General features: G+C 39.8%; 1 protein-coding gene across 5 annotated transcripts in view; it reads left to right on the forward strand.

The window, feature by feature from the left end:
* The window catches only part of PTPRA (protein tyrosine phosphatase receptor type A), a 191,238-nt gene that overhangs the window by 104,674 nt on the left and 66,810 nt on the right, over positions 1 to 19,754 (forward strand). For 4 of the 5 annotated variants that reach the window (XM_036825606.1, XM_036825608.1, XM_036825605.1 and 1 more), the window contains 2 exons: positions 16,031 to 16,109; positions 17,585 to 17,926. In XM_036825606.1, coding sequence (XP_036681501.1) covers positions 16,037 to 16,109; positions 17,585 to 17,926 — 415 coding nt within the window. In that variant the 5' untranslated portion in view covers positions 16,031 to 16,036. Of the gene's footprint in view, positions 1 to 16,030; positions 16,110 to 17,584; positions 17,927 to 19,754 lie in introns of those variants that run through there. The other variant, XM_036825610.1, reaches the window with a different exon arrangement.

A 19,754-nucleotide genomic window follows, 5' to 3' on the forward strand; every position in this document is an offset into this window, starting at 1 on the left:
TTGAAGACCTATAATGAAAGTTGATTTCTGGTGTTCCAGGACTTCTTCAGGAGCCCTTCAGCAGTTTTTCAGGTTCTTTTTTCTCACTAGCAAGTATCCAGGGTGTGTGTGCCATTCCTACTCCACCCTCCCTTAGTGGCATGTGTCAAAATTTTTTTTTTTAAGTTGAGAATTATATTTTGCTGTTTGTTTGTTTGAATATTTATTTATTTATTTATTTATTTATTTATTTGGCTGCGCCAGGTCTTAGTTGCGGCATGTGGGATCTTTAGAGTTGCGGCGTGCGAACTCTTTTTTTTTTTTTTTTTTTTTTTTTTTTTTTTTTTATTTATTTATTTTATTTATTTATTTTTGGCTGCACTGGGTCTTTGTTGCTGCGCGCGGGCTTTCTCTAGTTGCGGTGGGCGGGGACTACTCTTCGTTGTGGTGCACGGGCTTCTCATTGCGGTGGCTTCTCTTGTTGTGGAACATGGGATCTAAGCACGCGGGCTTCAGTAGTTGTGGCATGTGGGCTCAGTAGTTGTGGCTCGCGGGCTCTAGAGCGCAGGCTCGGTAGTTGTGGTGCATGGGCTTCGTTGCTATGCAGCATGTGGGATTTCCCAGATCAGGGTTCGAACCCGTGTCCTCTGCATTGGCAGGCGGATTCTTAACCACTGTGCCATCAGGGAAGCCCGCGTGCGAACTCTTAGTTGCGGCGTGTGGGATCTAGTTCCCTGACCAGGGATCGAACCCAGGCCCCTGCATTGGGAATGTGGAGTCTTAGCCACTGGACCATCAGGGAAGTCCCAGGCATGTGTCAGTTTTTTACTCATCAGCACCCACCTACTCCTGCCTCCTGTGCTTGTCAGATGTCTCCTGCCTGGCTTGCTCATTGCTGCTTTTGTCCATCTCTACAGCTGTCTTCTTCTTTTCTTTGGCTTACTGCCTGACTTCCGTGGCAGCTGCTCTGTCATTGCCTGTCTACCGTTCTGCCCCTTCTCCAACCCTTCACCCCCATTCCTTCCCCTGTAGGTACAACATGTACTGTAGTACTGCACTGTTTTCAATGTCCAGAACTAAGCTCATCACCTTCCCTATGGTATGTCTCAAAACAATCATCCTCCTGCATATAGCATTGAGATTCATCTAAGTCAGGGACCTGGGCCTTCCTTACCTCTGGCATCTCATTGTTAAGTTTTCAGTTCTGCCCCTATACACTTATCAGCCTGCTCTGAGGTCCTCTTGGTTTATTGGCTAGATTATTTCAGAAAGTGTCAGTCAGCAGCCCTTCTAACCTCAAACCACAGCAGTTGATCCTCTACCCTACTGTCAGTCATTGTTTTAAAATCCAAATTGTTATGGTCAACCTCCCTGTGTTAAAGCCTTTGGTGGTTCCTCAGTGTGTTCAGTGGAAAGTCAAAACTTTTTATTGTGGCCTGACAGGCCCCTTTGTGATCTGTTCGCTGCTTCTTCTAGCCTCATCTCCTGCATTTCCTCCACATATCCTCACAGACCCCAGTCTTTCATGTCTGCCATTTTCACGTTCATTTAGCAAATGTTTATCGAGGTCCTGCTTGATGCCCTTACCTAGCTCTTTGCCATTCCTGGAACCAGATAGACCTTTCCAAGCTTCAAAGTCCTCTTTGCTTTAAAGACTTTTTCTTGTTTCTGACCCTTCTCCTGGCTAACTGCTCTTTATCCTTCCAAGTTCATCTCAAGCATTACCCCCCCTGAAAATTCCTTCTGTGGTGTGCAGTTTTACTACCTCGCCTTAGTGTTAATTGACTAACATTATGCCAGGTGATAATTCAGGGTTTGAAATAAATAGCTTATTTGTGCCTCACTGCTGATTAGTGAACTACTTGATGGCAATCTATACCTAGTCCCTATCTAATCTGTCTGTGTATTCCCATTATCTGGTTGGAGGTTTTTTGTTTTTTGGAATATTTATTCATTTATTTTATTTGTTTATTTTTTTGGCTGCTTGGGTCTTTGTTGCTGCGCGCAGGCTTTCTCTAGTTGTGGCGAGCGGGGGCTACTCTTCGTTGCGGTGTGGAGGCTTCTCATTGCAGTGGCTTCTCTTGTTGTGGAGCACGGGCTCTAGGCATGTGGGCTTCAGTAGTTGTGGCTTGCGGGCTCTAGAGCACAGGCTCAGTAATTGTGGTGCCCGAGCTTAGTTGCTCCACGGCATGTGGGATCTTCCCGGGCCAGGACTCGAACCCGTGTCCCCGACATTGGCAAGAGGGAACTTTGGAGTTTTCAAAGCCCTGAGTTTGCATCCTAGTAGGCACTTAATAGGTATGTGGCCTTGGACAAATTCCTTAACCTCTGTGATCTTTATTCATTTGTAGAATGGAAAAACAGTAACTCAAAAGGTGGTTGTGGGGATTAATTGGGTTAAAGTATATAGAATGCCTCATACAAATGCCTAGCATATAGCAGGCAACCAAGGATTATAGTTGTAAAAATAGTTTTTGATCTTAATAATAAATAACATAACGTTGATGAGTGAACAGTTAGCTGAAGGAACTGAACTCTCCATCTAGGTGCCTTTTTCTCAAATCAGAGAACCTGAAAAGCTCTAGAAGAAGGCTCAGGCAGAGCATAACACTCCAAGCTGCCACTTCTTTGTTTCTTCCACATCTGGGAGACATCTTTCAACAGTCTTTAAGCTTTTGAAGGGTCAAACAGTGATATGTGAAGAAAAGTCCAGTAGACCTGGATTTGAATTCTACTTCTACAACTACCAGCTATGTGACCATCTCTCAATTTCTTTATCTTCAAAATGGGAATATGAAGAGTATCTCTCATGTAGAGTTGCTCTGAGATTTAACTGAGATAAAAGGCCAAATATTGAGATAAATTGTACCTGATACTTGATCATATTTTATCAATGTATTGAATATTGAATGCTTAACTTTGTATAGATGGACTCTTAATGGAAGCTATCACAGCCAGGGTCTATACTCTGGAGAATGTGCAGATTGGCTGAGCTCTCCTTTGCTAGTGGGAACTTCATAATATTAATTCTTTGTAACATATTTTCTTTAGCAGATGTATGCAACATTGTGCTTCCTAGCAAGAGCACCAAGGAAAATGCATTTCAGAGCACCCTCATTATTTCCATTCCTTATCCATAGCAAGTCATAATGTTAGGAGTTGATCTTCTTATTCTTTATAACTATCTGTATCAGGATTGGGGTTGGTTGCATATATCAGAAAATAGATTTATTTCTTTCTTGTATATATGAAATCTGAAAGTAAGCAGGGCTGGTATGGCAGTTCAACAGTGTCATCAGAGAACTTGGTCTCTTTCTAGCTCTCTATTCTATTATCTTGAAAGTCTCTTCAGGGTCCATAATGGCTGCTGGGGCTCTAATCATCACATCTGAATTCTAGATTACAGGAGAGAGAGGACAGGGAAAAAAGACTCCCTACCTCCCTCCCTGTTAAACCACCTTCCTAGAGATCTCATAATATACTTTAGCTTATATCTCCTTGGCCAGAATTTAGTCACTTGTCTACACCTAGCTGAGGAATGGGCGTGTTCTCCTTAGTACTAGCATCCAGTTTTCTTTCTTTCTTCCTCTCCTTGTTCTTAGGTGAGGGTGGCATGTCTCTCCGGACCTCAGGGTCCATTGACAGGGAGTGTACATCTGGGCAAGGAGTGTTTGTCTTTGGCCAGAAGCTCAAAAATTCTTTCTCTACTAGATACTCAATATGCCTGTGATGGTTCCTTCATCTTGGGTGCAGTATATATATTTCAAATAATCTACCCTTGAAATGTGTGTAAGCATGTATAATTGATTGCAATTCAAGAGAGACTCCCTCCCCCACAAGGTACACAGCATGGTAAGTTGTAATAACACCAATATCAGCATCATAGGATTGGGAAGGATTAAGTGAGAGGAAGCATACCAAGTGCTCAGTGCAAACTGGGCTTTGAGATGGGAGGGCAAGTGTGAGTGATTTAACAGCCAGTGGACACTGCCCACCATCCATGTCCCCACTGCAGAATTCAGCCTCCACATGATTCCCTGGGGAATGTCTCAGATCTGCTATGCTGAATTTGAATTTTAAGAACATTTAGGAAATGTTCTTAGACACTAAAATATTAGGAAAACAATAGCTATAATTTTTCAGAACTTCCTTTGTTGTTTGTCCTAATAAGGCTTTTAAGTATTGCTAATGGCATCTTGGTTTTCCTTTGTTATTTGAATGTTAAACTTTCCTGGTTTATCTCCCTAATGTATGTGCAGTGGAAACAAATTTTTTTAAGTAAGAAATGTTTTTGTAATGAAAAAAGAACTGTATATTAGCCTTTTGTCTGGGTGTGGTAGGGTAGGAGAAAGGATACAGTGTGTATGCCATTGTGTCCAATAAATTAGGGAACTGCCCAGACCTTCATGACTCATCTCCCAAAGCCTCCCTGCTCATTTATTCTATACTCACATAACCAAAGGCTTATTATTCACAAGGTGTTTGAAAAAAATGAAAAATGTATAAGCTTGAGTTTCTTCCATTATTTGGCTTTCCTGGAGTATATAATTCTGTCTTTACTCAGGCCTTTGTTGCCCAATCAAAAATAACGTATAAGGACTTCCTCGTGGCGCAGTGGTTAATAATCCGCCTGCCAGTGCAGGGGACACAGGTTCAAGCCCTGGTCTGGGAAGATCCCATATGTCATGGAGCAACTAAGCCCGTGCGCCACAACTACCAAGCCTGCGCTCTAGAGCCCGCGAGCCAGAACTACTGAAGCCCATGTGCCTAGAGCCCGTGCTCCACAACAAAGAGAAGCCACTGCAATGAGAAGCCCGCGCACCGCAACAAAGAGTAGCCCCCACTCACCGCAACTAGAGGAAGCCTGCGCACAGCGATGAAGACCCAACACAGCCAAAAATTAATTAATTAATTAATTAATATTAAAAATGTGTAAGATAGAAGAGGAAATCATATACAGTTAACTCCTACCTAACAAAAGCAAACAGAAAGACTGGTTAAAATGATTGTGGTATATCCATATGATAAAGCACTATGCAGCTATTGAAAAGAAAAGTAGCTAGAAAGTATTGATGTGGAAGATGTCCAGGATTTATTATTTAAGTAAAAATGCAAGCTGTAGACAGCAGATCTACTATCCTGTTTATTTATTTATTTTTTATGTGTAGGTATATAATTTTATAGTATAGAAAATCTCTAAAGGATATGAAAAAGTATTTAGTGATCACTTTTGGGAAATGGGACAGGCAGGAGGTGAATGAGACTTAGATTTTTCTTTATATCCATCTGTTCTGTTTGTATGTCTTGTTGTTGTTGTTGTTTTTTGGCTGCGCCATGCCCAGCTTGCAAGATCTTAGTTCCCTGACCAGGGATTGAACCCGGGCCATGGCAGTGAAAGCACTGAGTCCTAACCACTAGACCACCAGGGAATTCCCTGTTTGTATGTCTTGTAATGAGCATGCTTTATTTATTTATTTTAATAGCTTATAATTTCAGTGAAGGGGAGGAGGACCAATGTCTTTCCTATATAAGAAAAGTAATCTTTTAATAAATAACATTAAAAGATTCCACTCATTTCAGCTAGAAGATGAGTAAGGTCTAAGGATCTAACATAAAAGATGGTAACTATATTTGACAACACTCTATTATATAAATGAAATTTGCTAAGAGATTAGAACTTAAATTTTCTCTCCCCCCAAAAAAGATAAACAGGTGACGTGATGAATGTATTAATTAACTAGATGGGGGAAATTCTTTCACAATGTATGTGTATATAGAATCACCACAATGTACACTTTAAATATCTTATAATTTTATATGTCAGTTTTACCTTAGTGAAGCTGAAATTTAAAAAAAAAAAAGATTCCATTCACAATGGTAATATAATATAAAAAAACCAGGAAGAAATGAATAGGACAAAAAATACAGTAACACTTTGAACATAAAAACTTGAATAAATGGGCAAAATACTATGTCCCAAGTTTATGCAGTGCAGTACCATGAAAATACCAGTTCTCTCAGAAGTGATTTTTGTAAGCAGCCTTTTATTCTAAACATTTCAAATGTAGAGAAGAGTTGAGAGAATTTTATATCCACCCAGCTAAATTCTACAATTAACATTTTACTCTACTGTATCTGTCTATCCATCCCCTGTATTCATCAATTCATATTGTTTTTAATGTATTTCAAAGTAAGTTGTGTATATCAGTGTACTTCTTCCCAGTTATTTAAGCATACATATCATTTACAACATGTGTTTATGGGTGGAATCTTTTTAGAGAGAAAATTTATGTACAGTGAAATGCACAAATCTTAAGTTACCATTCAGTGAGTTCTGAAAAATGCATACACCCACACAACCCATTTCCCTGTCAAGATACAGAGTATTACTGTTGTCCACGAAGTACCCTCATGTTCCTTTTCAGTAAATCCTCCATCTCTTTCCCAGGCAACCATTGTTCTGATTTTTCCACCACAGATTAGTTTTGCTTTTTCCAGAACTTCATCTGTGTGGAGTCATATGTTATGTACTCTTTTGTGTAAGGCTTTTTTCACTCAGCATGATGTTTTTTAGATTCATCCATGTTTTTGTGTGTATCAGTAGTTCTTTCTTTTTTATTACTAATATTCCATTGTGAGAAAAAAACACTTTCCGTTTATATATTCTGTTAGTGATAGTCACTTGGATTATTTTCAGCTTTTTGTTACAAACATTCTTGTACTAGTCTTTTTTTGGGCATATGTTCTTATTTCTCTTGTGTAAATATTATAGAAATGGAATTATTGGGTCATGAAGCTAGGTGTATATTTAGTTTTAAAAGAAGTTGTCAGACAAACTAATTTTTTTTAAATTTTATTTATTTATTTATTTATTTATGGCTGTGCTGGGTCTTCATTTCTGTGCGAGGGTTTTCTCTAGTTGCGGCAAGTGGGGGCCACTCTTCATCGCGGTGCGCGGGCCTCTCACTATCGCGGCCTCTCTTGTTGCGGAGCACAGGGTCCAGATGCGCAGGCTCAGTAATTGTGGCTCACGGGCCTAGTTGCTCTGTGGCATGTGGGATCTTCCCAGACCAGGGCTCGAACCCGTGTCCCCTGCATTGGCAGGCAGATTCTCAACCACTGCGCCACCAGGGAAGCCCAGACAAACTAATTTTTAAAATAAAATGAAAGTATCACAAATAGGTCATCTAAAAATCATGCTGTGACAAGGCAGAACCATTCCTACTAGTAGAATTTGTGCACAGGCTTCCTGGCATCGTGCAGACTATAGCTAAAAGGGAGGGCTGGTTTCCTTCTGACGTTTGATAGTGCATATTTCCCTCAGATTCAAACTATTTAACTGTTCATCTGTGTCAAGACTAGGCCTTTGTCATAGAACCAGCTTTCAAAATCCTCAATTCAGAGAGAGGTATGGGGAAGAGATAAATTTGGGAGAGTATGGGATGTCAATAAATCAGATCTGACAGAGAGGCTGAGGGATTTAACAACAAAGAAGTCGTGTGTGTGTGTGTGTGTGTGTGTGAGAGAGAGTGAGAGAGAGGGAGAGAGACAGACACACACAGAGAAGGGTGGGGAAGAGAGGAAGAGAAAGGGGGATGGGCGAAGGAGAAAGAAATACCAGTGGGCTTTTCCTCTTGTGAATTTTTTTAAAAATTTATCTATTTATTTATTTATGGCTGCATTGGGTCTTAGTTGCAGCATGCAGGATCTTTCGTTGCGTCATGCAGGCTCTTGGTTGCAGTGCACGGGCTTCTCTGTAGTTGTGGCGCATTGGCTCTCTAGTCATGGTGCACGGGCTTAGTAGTTGGAGTGCATGGGCTTAGTTGCCCCGCGGCATGTGGGATCTTAGTTCCCCAACCAGGGATCGAACCCACATCCCCTGCATTGGAAGGCGGATTCTTAACCACCAGACCACCAGGGAAGTCCCTCCTCTCATGAATTTTGAGGTTTTTGCGAAAGTTATTATTATTGTTTTTTTGGCTGCGTGGGGTCTTCGTTGCTGCACGTGGGCTTCCTCTAGTTGCGGAGAGCGGGGGCTACTCTTTGTTGCAGTGTGCAGGCTTCTCATTGCAGTAGCTTCTCTTGTCACAGAGCACGGGCTCTAGGCATGCGGGCTTCAGTAGTTGTGGCACGTGGGCTCAGTAGTTGTGGCACGTGGGCTCAGTAGTTGTGGCTCGCAGGCTCTAGAGTGCAGGCTCAGTAGTTGTGACGCATGGGCTTAGTTGCTCCGCGGCATGTGGGATCTTCCTGGACCAGGGATGGAGCCCGTGTCCCCTGCACTGGCAGGCGGATTCTTAACCACTGCGCCACCAGGGAAGTCCCACAAAAGTTATTTTTAAGATGGTTCAGAATAGAAAAAAAAGGCTTGTGTGCTGAAATAAAATGATCTCCAAAGAGCCTCATTTTGTTTAACAGCTGCATAGTATTCCATTTTATGAATATGCCATAATTTATTTAAACACGTCCCCCTCTCCCATTGATAAACATTTAGGTTATTTTCAGTCTCTTTCTATTGCAGACTGTGTTTCATTGATTAACCTGTATATTGGTCACTTTAAAAGTATGGGTAACACCCACAGCCAACATTGTCCTCAATGGTGAAAAACTGAAACCATTTCCACTAAGATCAGGAACAAGACAAGGTTGCCCACTCTCACCACTATTATTCAACATAGTTTTGGAAGTGTTAGCCACAGCAATCAGAGAAGAAAAAGAAATAAAAGGAATCCAAATCGGAAAAGAAGAAGTAAAGCTGTCACTGTTTGCAGATGACATGATACTATACATAGAGAATCCTAAAGATGCTACCAGAAAACTCCTAGAGCTAATCAATGAATTTGGTAAAGTAGCAGGATACAAAATTAATGCACAGAAATCTCTTGCATTCCTATACACTAATGATGAGAAATCTGAAAGTGAAATTAAGAAAACACTCCCGTTTACCATTGCAACAAAAAGAATAAAATATCTAGGAATAAACCTACCTAAGGAGACAAAAGACCTGTATGGAGAAAATTATAAGACACTGATGACAGAAATTAAAGATGATACAAATAGATGGAGAGATATACCATGTTCTTGCATTGGAAGAATCAACATTGTGAAAATGACTCTACTACCCAAAGCAATCTACAGATTCAATGCAATCCTTATCAAACTACCACTGGCATTTTTCACAGAAGTAGAACAAAAAATTTCACAATTTGTATGGAAACACGAAAGACCCCGAATAGCCAAAGCAATCTTGAGAACGAAAAATGGAGCTGGAGGAATCAGGCTCCCTGACTTCAGACTATATTACAAAGCTACAGTAATCAAGACAGTTTGGTACTGGCACAAAAACAGAAATATAGATCAGTGGAACAGGATAGAAAGCCCAGAGATAAACCCACGCACATATGGTCACCTTATCTTTGATAAAGGAGGCAAGCATATACAGTGGAGAAAAGACAGCCCATTCAATAAGTGGTGCTGGGAAAATCGGACAGGTACATGTAAAAGTATGAAATTAGAACACTCCCTAACACCATACACAAAAATAAACTCAAAATGGATTAAAGACCTAAGTGTAAGGCCAGATACTATCAAACTCTTAGAGGAAAACATAGGCAGAACACTGTATGACATAAATCACAGCAAGATCCTTTTTGACCCACCTCCTAGAGAAATGGAAATAAAAACACAAATAAACAAATGGGACCTAATGAAACTTAAAAGCTTTTGCACAGCAAAGGAAACCATAAACAAGACCAAAAGATAACCCTCAGAATGGGAGAAAATATTTGCAAATGAAGCAACTGACAAAGGATTAATCTCCAAGATTTACAAGCAGCTCATGCAGCTCAATAACAAAAAACCAAACAACCCAATCCAAAAATGGGCAGAAGACCTAAATAGACATTTCTCCAAAGAAGATATATACAGATTGCCAACAGACACATGAAAGAATGCTCAACATCATTAATCATTAGAGAAATGCAAATCAAAACTACAATGAAAAAAAAAACAAAACAAACAAAAAAACTACAATGAGATATCATCTCACACCGGTCAGAATGGCCATCATCAAAAAATCTAAAAACAATAAATGCTGGAGAGGGTGTGGAGAAAAGGGAACACTCTTGCACTGTTGGTGGGAATGTAAATTGATACAGCCACTATGGAGAACAGTATGGAGGTTCCTTAAAAAACTAAAAATAGAACTACCATACGTCCCAGCAATCCCGCTACTGGGCATATACCCTGAGAAAACCATAATTCAAAAAGAGTCATGTACCAAAATGTTCGTTGCAGCTCTATTTACAATAGCCAGGACATGGTAGCAACCTAAGTGTCCATCATCGGATAAAGAAGATGTGGCACATATATACAATGGAATATTGCTCAGCCATAAAAAGAAACGAACTGGAGGTATTTGTAGTGAGGTGGATGGAGTTAGAGTCTGTCATACAGAGTGAAGTAAGTCAGAAAGAGAAAAACAAATACAGTATGCTAACACATATATATGGAATCTAAGGGGGAAAAAAAGGTCATGAAGAACCTAGTGGCAAGACGGGAATAAAGACACAGACCTACTAGAGAATGGACTTGAGGATATGGGGAGGGGGAGGGGTAAGATGTGACAGGGTGAGAGAGTGTCATGGACATATATACACTACCAAATGTAAAATAGATAGCTAGTGGGAAGCAGCTGCATAGCACAGGGAGATCAGCTCGGTGATTTGTGACCACCTAGAGGGGTGGGATAGGGAGGGTGGGAGGGAGGGAGATGCAAGAGGGAAGAGATATGGGAACATATGTATATGTATAACTGATTCACTTTGTTATAAAGCAGAAACTAACACACCATTGTAAAGCAATTATACTCCAATAAAGATGTTTTTAAAAAAAAAAAAGTATGGGTATATCTGTAAAATTCTCAAGTAGAATTGTGTCAAAGTGTTTGTGCTTTCGTAATTCTGATAAATATTTACAGATCGTATGAGAGTACTTGTTTACACAAACCCTTGCCCCAACGCAGTGTTGTTAAAGTTTTTTTATATTTGCGTATCTGACAGGTGAAAAATCATATCGCAGTATGGCTTTAATTTGGCTTTCTTTGATCATGAGTGACTTTAAGCATTTTTTCTTATATCAGTATTTAAGAGAACTATTTGGTTTTCTGTGAATTGTCTGTTTCATCTCTTGCTCTTTTGCCATCTCTTAATCTGTAGGAGTCCTTTATATATCGAAGAAAATAGACCTTTGTGAATGAGTAGGAAATATTTTTAAAGAGCTCATTCTTTAAAAATATGGAGGTAGCTGTTTTAGTGGAATGGTGGAAAAAGAAGCCAGATTGCCATGGAGACAACTCTTTCTAGAAATTTGGCTGTGAAGTGGAGTAGAGAGAGTGCTAGCTGGAGGACTGATATAGATTAAAAGGAGTTCTTTTCTTTGAGAAATTCTTAATTGTGTTTAAACGCTGTTATGAAAGGGCGTTAAAGCTAGGAGATGGTGTTAGAGGATCTACAGGACAAGGTTCCTAAGGGACTGAGATTCTTGGGAGGAATTGCAGAGAAGGAAGAAATTTGTAAATAAGGTGACTGGTAGCTAAGGGTGTCCCAGTCTAGTGGTTTCTCTTATCTCTGCAGTGAAGGCAAGGCCAACAGCCAAGGATATGAGAGGAGATGGTTGGAGAGGAGAGGAGGTTCTTTGAAATCACTGGAGCCTTAGAGAGAGAGCTGAGTAGGGAAATATAGAAAGATTGCAGAAAGTGTTCAGAGTTCCATTGAGGCAGAAACAGTGATCTTAACCTTATGGGTTGTTTGATTTTCTTAAGGAGCATTTGGCAGTCCAGGTGTAGGGCTGACAGTTGGATTAGTTCAGGGTTGGGGAATATTTCCCCCATGTAGGTGTAATAGAAGAACAACGTTGCAAAAGAATTTAGGATATTAGCAAGGTAGTGATTGAGCTAACACCAAGTTTTCTTGGTTGAGTAGAGAAGGAAATAAAGACAGAACAGAGATATTGGAAAGAAAATTAGAGGTTCAAGGGACTGAAAGCCTGGGTGAGGTCAAAGTGCAGGTATAGTAGACATAATAGAGTGTGAACTGCAAGGGTAAGGGAGTATGGTTGGAGAGTGGGAAAGTATGATTCAGTATGAGAGCTTTTCCTGGTGCTGACAAAATCTAGAGTGCAGCCATTGTCATGACCGGCCCCAGTGGAGTGGAGGTATAAGGTCATTGGAGTTGAGGAAGTCAGGGAACTCAGAAACTTGTCTGGATGTGAACTGTGGCTGTCATCTGTAAAGATGTTGAAACAAAATCTTCCAGGAGAATATCAGGACTTTGGAATGGGAAGAAAACTGTGAGCCACAATGCAGTGTCTTCAGTGACAAGTGAGTGCCAGGAAATCATAAGGCAAAAAAGCCCTCAAGAACAGGGCGTATTAGAGCAGACTCCAGGAAAAGTGGTTTGCATATGGCATCCTAGAGGACTGAGGAAGCCTCAACTCTACTTCCTGACTTTGCAGCTTTGGAATACTTGGAATGAAAGACTTGGAGACTGGAGGAGGGAAAGTAAGCATAGGTGTGGTTGCAGTTTAGTCAGGGTGTCAGAAGTCACAGGAATTTACCTGAGGGTCTTTATATCCTCTGGGAAGAATGAGGCCTTTACGATGGTTTTCCTGGTTGTGGTCCATGGATATACCTTGTTACTGACATGGCTCTTCTTAAATTCTGACACGCCTCTCACTCCCTAGTTTATGCATACAAATCCTCTCCAACTTGCCATCCAGTATGCATTTGTTCTTTTCCTTGAATTCTTTCACTTCACTTTCCTCTGCAGTTTCCTTCTTTTAGTTTTGCTTCTTATATTCATGCTTTGTAGTGAAATATATTTTCTTTTTAACTTACTTTTATTGATTATTTTTATTTAGAAAAATATCATGCTCCTTATTTGAAAAATCTTGGAAATAAAATACAATATAAAGAAAATAAAAATCAAAAAATGCTATGCTAAAATGTTTATAGATTTTTCCTTCCAGTCTTACTTTCATGCATATACATTCATATACATACATAAATTTAGTTGAGATCAAATGGTATATTCAGAGGGTTTTTTTAGTATTTATTTACTTATTTTTTTATTATTTATTTGGTTGTGCCAGGTCTTAGTAGCAGCTCTCGGGCTCCTTAGTTGCAGCTCTTGGGCTCCTTAGATGCAGCTCTCGGGCTCCTTAGTTGTGGTGTGTGAACTCAGTTGCAGCATGCATGTGAGATCTAGTTCCCTGACCAGGGATCAAACCTAGGTCCCCTGCATTCGGAGCACAGAGTCTTAACCACTGCACCACCAGGGAAGTCCCTATATTCAATTTTGATCTGACAGGTTTTTTTAAGCTTAAAAATGATGGGCTTGTTCCATTTTCTTAAATTCTTCGAATATAGCATATCGAATAGCAACAATTATTGTCTTGAATAGCAGCGTAATACTACTGACTTTTCCCTATTTTCCCTATTTTTGGGTATTTGGATTGTTTGTATTTTTCCACTTAATGAATAGCTCCATATCATTTTAATCTGAGTTTCAGATTATTTATATATACTCAAGAACAGAACCTTGGAAATGGGTCAGAAAACAATGTGGGCACCTTTAAGATTCTTGTATAATCTTTCTGGAAAGGAGTTTGTTATTATAGGCTAATTGGTATTCCCATCAGTAGTTTGAGTTCTATTTTGAGTACCAAGGAGCACAATTGCTTGGGTCATATGGTAAGAGTATGTTTAGTTTTGTTAAGAAACCAACCAAACTGCCTTCCAAAGTGGCTACACCATTTTGCATTCCCACAATGAATGAGAGTTTCTCCTGCTCCGCAGAAGCACCGGGATTTGATGTTGTCAGTGTTTTGGATTTTGGGCATTCTGATAAGTGTGTAGTGGTGTCTCATTGTTTTAATTTGCAATTCCCTAATGACATATGTTGCTGAACATCTTTTCATATGCTTTTTTGCCATTTGTGTATCTTCTTTGGTGAGGTGTCTGTTCAGGTCTGTTTTTTAATTGGGTTGATAGTTTTTTTATTGTTGAATTTTAAGAGTTCTTTATTTTGGATAGCAGTCCTTTACCTGATGTGTGTTTGGCAAATATTTTCTCGCAGTCTGTGGCTTGTCTTCTCATTCTCTTGACATTGTCTTTTGCAGAGCAGAAGTTTTTAATTTTGATGAAGTGCAGCTTATTGATTATTTTTCTCTGGCTCTGCCTTTGGTGTTGTATCTTAAAAGTCATTGCTAAACCCAACGTCATGTAGTTTTCTCCTATGTTATCTTCCAGGAGTCTTTTGCATTTACATCTAGGTCTGTGATTCATTTTGAGTTAATTTTTGTGAAGAGTATAAGGTCTGTGTCTAGATTTTTTTTTTTTTGTATATGTATGCCGAGCTATTCCAGCACCATTTTTTTGAAAAGACTATCTTTGCTCCATTGTATTGCCTTTGCTCCTTTGTAAAAGATCCATTGACTATATTTATGTGGGTCTGTATCTGGATTCTGTCTTGTGTTCCATTGGTCTATTTGTCTGTTCTTTCACCAATACCACACTGCCTTGATTACTATTTGCTTTTTTATATTACTATTTGCTTTTACAATAACCCTCCAACTTTGCTCTCTCTGCTTAGCTAGTATTGAGCTAGCTATTCTCAGTCTTTTGCATCTCTATATAAACTTAACCAGTTGTTGATATCCACAAAATAGCTTGGTAGGATTTTGATTGAGATTGCACTGAATCTATAAACCAAGTTGGGAAGAACTGACGTCTTGACAATATTGAGTCCTCCTATCCATGAACATTGTTTATGATTGATTTCTTTTATATTTTGTAGCTTTTATTTTTTTCTGTTGTCAGGTATTCCATTTTTACCTTTGTGATTTATTCCTTTGTGATTTCTTACATTGCATTTATGTTTAGAAAATCCTTCCTCACTCTGAACTCACATTTTCATTTATTCCCTCTTAAAATGTGTCTGTAAGCATTTAATTTTTCAGCCCATCTGGATCTTATTTTGATATATGGAATGAGGTGATGGTCTAACCCCCTCCCCGCAAATACATTGTTATTTTTCCTAAAACCATGTCCTATTGGTTTATCAAGAATAGACATGGATACATACATAATAATCAGCCTTCCAATCTGTTTTCTAACCCTTATGGAGGGAATTGTATGCTTTCCCAATTTTGGATAATGGTCGGGGGGAAGAGTGGGGAACTGGTCAAATCTTGCATGGCTGTACCTTGGGAAAGCCACTGGCTGAACCCAAATTCCCTGCTAGGCATGGTTACTGGTACCAGAGGCAAACTCCTGGGATGTGCATAAACCACCTGCATTTCTCCATGCTCCCTCAGAGATTGTCATGTGCCACTTGGAGAGGCATGTTCTGATTCCCTTGGAGAGTCACTACCATATTAAATTACCTCTAGGCTGTGAGTCTTATGAAAATGGGACCTCTGAGTGTATTGCTCCCTAATTGTTTCCCTACTACCTAGCTTAGTAAAGGGCATAGACATCTGAATGGATGAATGAGCCACTACTACCAATGGGAATGTGCCACAGCCCTCTGATATGGTTTGAAGTGAAATAAAAGGTTGAGAACAGCTGTATAATGTCTGCTTTGGAGGGCAGTACGTTCATGCAGTCAACCTACCTTCTCCATACTTCTCATTCTGAAGACACTAAAGCTGCACATAGCAATTAACTGGGAAGCTTTTAAACGGATTGCTACCTGCCTCTCACCCCCAGAGATGTAGTCTGGCACAGGGATTTTTTTTTTTGTTAAGTTCTTTGAGTGATTCTAAAGTACAGCCAAGGTGGAGAACCACTGCTCTTACTTATAGTTGTGTAAAGATTCAATTAAGTAGCCAGATTCCTGGGGAATTGTGCTTACCAGACTCCCAAAAGATCATTGGTCCTGTGTGTGCACTTTAATAGCTAGGAAGAGTTTGCCCAAAATACTCCTTTGGTGAGTAGTTTGGACGTAGTTACAGTATAATGGGACCCTATCTAAAATGGCTCTCTATTTTCCAGGTCAACATGGATTCCTGGTTCCTTCTTGTTCTGCTTGTCAGTGGTCTGATACATGTTGGTGCCAACAACACTACCATAGGTAAAGTGCCATTTGATAAGACTGGTATTTGGAATAGAATTTTGGTTTTATGTTTAATGACCCAAATTTGAAGGCCTCGGTGGTACTGAAGAAAGAAAAAATATTAAAGTTTTACTTAAAAGTGATAGTAGGGCTTCCCTGGTGGCGCAGTTGTTGAGAATCTGCCTGCCAATGCAGGGCACACGGGTTCGAGCCCTGGTCTGGGAAGATCCCACATGCCGCGGAGCAACTAGGCCCGTGAGCCACAATTACTGAGCCTGTGCATCTGGAGCCTGTGCTCCGCAATGAGAGGCCACAATAATGAGAGGCCCACGCACCGCGATGAAGAGTGACCCCCACTTGCCACAACTAGAGAAAGCCCTCGCACAGAAACGAAGACCCAACACAGCCATAAATAAATAAATAAATAAAAATTTTAAAAAAAAGTGATAGTAAAATGTCTTTGCACATCTCTGGGTTATAGTGTATGCTATGCTCAGCAGTGTTCTATATACCATATACTACTTTAAATAAAGAGATTATGTATTCATTCCTGAAAAGTTAAAAAAAAGAAAAGAAAACGGTTGCTATTTAAGACTCATATATTGATTCTGAGGAACTAAGTAAAGAATCCAGTTTCTCCCTCCATTAGACAGTAATCCTTTGGAAGTGAGGGAAGGATTCAGCATTAAAAGAAGAGTATGTGCTACTTGGCATATACCCAGAGAAAACTGTAATTCAAAAAGATACATGCACCCCTATGTTCATAGCTGCACTGTTCACAATAGCAAGAACATGGAAACAACCTAAATGTCGATCGACAGATAAAGATGTGGTACATATATACAATGGAATACTACTCAGCCATAAAAAAGAATGAAAAAAAAGAACGAATAATGCCATTTGTAGCTACATGGATACAACTAGAGATTATCATACTAAATGAAGTAAGAAAGACAGATCCCATATGATACCATTTATATGTGGAATCTAAAATATGGCACAAATGAACCTACCTACAAAACAGAAATAGAGTCACAGACATAGAGAACAGACTTGTGGTTCCAAGGGGGAGAGGGGGAGGGAGAGGGATGGACTGGGAGTTTGAGGTTGGTAGATGCAAACTATTACATTTAGAATGGATAAAGAACAGGGTCCTACTATATAGCACAGGGAGCTATATCCAATCTCCTGGGACAAACGATAATGGAAAAGAATATTAAAAAAGAATGTATATATATGTATAACTGAGTCACTTTGCTATACAGCAGAGATTGACACAACATTGTAAATCAATTATACTTCAATTTTTTAAAAAAGATAATAAAGTAAAAGAGTGTGAGTGTGTGTGTGTGTGTGTGTGTACGTGTGTGTGTGTATCTGCTCATTGGTCTTCAAGTGTTTGAGAGTGTAGTAAGGGCTTGCTGCTTTGTGCCTCATACTGTTGAGCTCTCAAATTCTTTGTGTGATGTTTTCTTGTTTTTTCGTGTTTGTAGTTTCACCTTCAGTAGGCGTTACAAGATCTACTAAAGCATCTACAGCAGAATCACTTAAAGAAGAGACCAAAACTTCAAATCCTACTTCTTCGGTAACTTCTCCTTCCTTGGCACCAACATTCAGCCCAAGCCTAACTCTGGGACCCACCTATGTAACCACTGTCAATTCTTCAGACTCTGACAATGGGACCACAAGAACAGTAAGCACCAATTCTGTAGTCACTGCAGTTTCACCAAATGGAACATGGCTTCCAGATAACCAGTTCACAGATACCAGAACAGAACCTTGGGAGGGGAATGCCAGCACTGCAGCAACCACTCCAGAAACCTTTCCTCCTTCAGGTACTAGAGGTGGTTTCTATTTGTTCTTTCTTTTCCTCTTTGAGTTTGTTCACCCTTTTATTATTCTTGTTTGTGTTTTCTAGCCGTAAAATTTCTTGAAATAAGTAAAATCGCCCAAGCACAAAGTAACGAAACCTAGATATAGGGGATTCTCAGGAATATCTGGTTAACACAGAGTTAAGAAAAAAGAAGATAGGGGACTTCCCCCGTGGTCTAGTGGTTAAGACTCTGCACTTCCAATGCAGGGGGCCCAGGTTCGATCCCTGGTCAGGGAACTGAGATCCTGGGTGCCATGTGGCCAAAAAAATATATAAAAGGAGGTAAGAAGATAGATTCTGGAGGTTATCCTGGTTTGCATGGGATCCTGGTTAGACTGGGGAGACTTAATCATGTTTAATGGTAGAGAAGAAGGTTGAAAATATAAGAGAAAGAGGAGAGCTAATTGATGATGTGAGAGACTGAAGATGAAAGGATAGTGAAACTGAGTAATAGTATTAGCCTTGAAAAGGAAGGGATCCATGGAGACCATGGGAAGGAGAAGGGGTCTGGGTGTCTATAACAATTAGATAAGAGTGGAAGGCCTGTGGCCAGGAGTAGAGTTAGGAAGAGGAATTCAGGGAAACAGTTAAGTTACACTGCCAGTTTGTTCAGGGCCTCAGCCCAGCCCACTTCTCTTCTTGAATCAATCACTGGTTGAAGTGGAAGTGGCTTTGAAGATAGAATCAGAGACCTGAATCTGAGACCAGGTGGGGTAGGGCAAATTTCCGAGGACTGGAGGGGGTCCCTCAAAGGGCTTCTGTGAGTAGTAAAGGAAATAATTGTTCCCTGACAGCTATATAATTGTCATTCCTTTTCTAGCACAAATCACTGTTACTCTTCTTTGGTCTTATCCCCTTGGCTCATATTTTTTCCTTGTTAGAAGGTGAGTGCCCCAGGTGGAATCACATATGGCTCCTGGGGGGCATATTTACTGAACTGAATCTCATTTGTTGATGACATCTTTTAGCTACACCTTACAACTCAGACCCTGCACCTGCCAGCTTTAATCCCATATTTTCTACTATAAAGGTTATGCAGCATTTGCAGTTAAGAGCACAATCTGCTGAGCCACACGACTTGATTTTGAATCCTAACTCTGCCATACACTAGCTGTGTGACAATAGGCAAGTCTATTTAACCTCTTTACCTCAGTTTCTTCATCAGTATATAAGAATGAATGATGATGATAGTACTTACTTCATAAAGGAGCTGTTAGGATTAAACAAGTTAATATGGGTAAAACATTTATAATGGGGCCTACATATGGTAAGCACTAATTTTAAGTGTTAGGCATCGTACTACGAGTTTTATAGAAGTAATTCCTGTGAAGTATCCTATGGATCCTATTAAGTAGGTTCTATTTTATGTTTTATAGGTGAAGGAGTTTTACAGTGTTTTTCAAAGCACAGGTCATGATCGATTCTTGAAATCAGTTTAGTGAGCCACCACAAATTTGTGTGTGTGTGGATGGTCCTCTTCCATTTTTATTCTTTTCATGTTACATATATTATTTTGTAAAACTTTTGTTTCAGCTATACACAAACACATACTGAGTAATGGTGTAAAAATGTATTTCTTTCTGTAAATTATGGCCATTGCTTAGAGAGGAAAAGCAAAATAACTTGTATAAGCTGAAGTAGTAAATGGAAAAGGTGAGACTGTCACTGACTGTCTTCACAGCCTATGTTCTTCTATTCTGTACTGTCTTTCATTTAACAATTCTGTGAGATGACCAGGAGTAATTATCTCTTTTTAGTAGTTGCTTGATGTAAGACCTTAGAGGTTAAAT

Source organism: Balaenoptera musculus, chromosome 15, assembly GCF_009873245.2.
Source record: "Balaenoptera musculus isolate JJ_BM4_2016_0621 chromosome 15, mBalMus1.pri.v3, whole genome shotgun sequence".
NCBI lineage: Eukaryota > Metazoa > Chordata > Mammalia > Artiodactyla > Balaenopteridae > Balaenoptera > Balaenoptera musculus.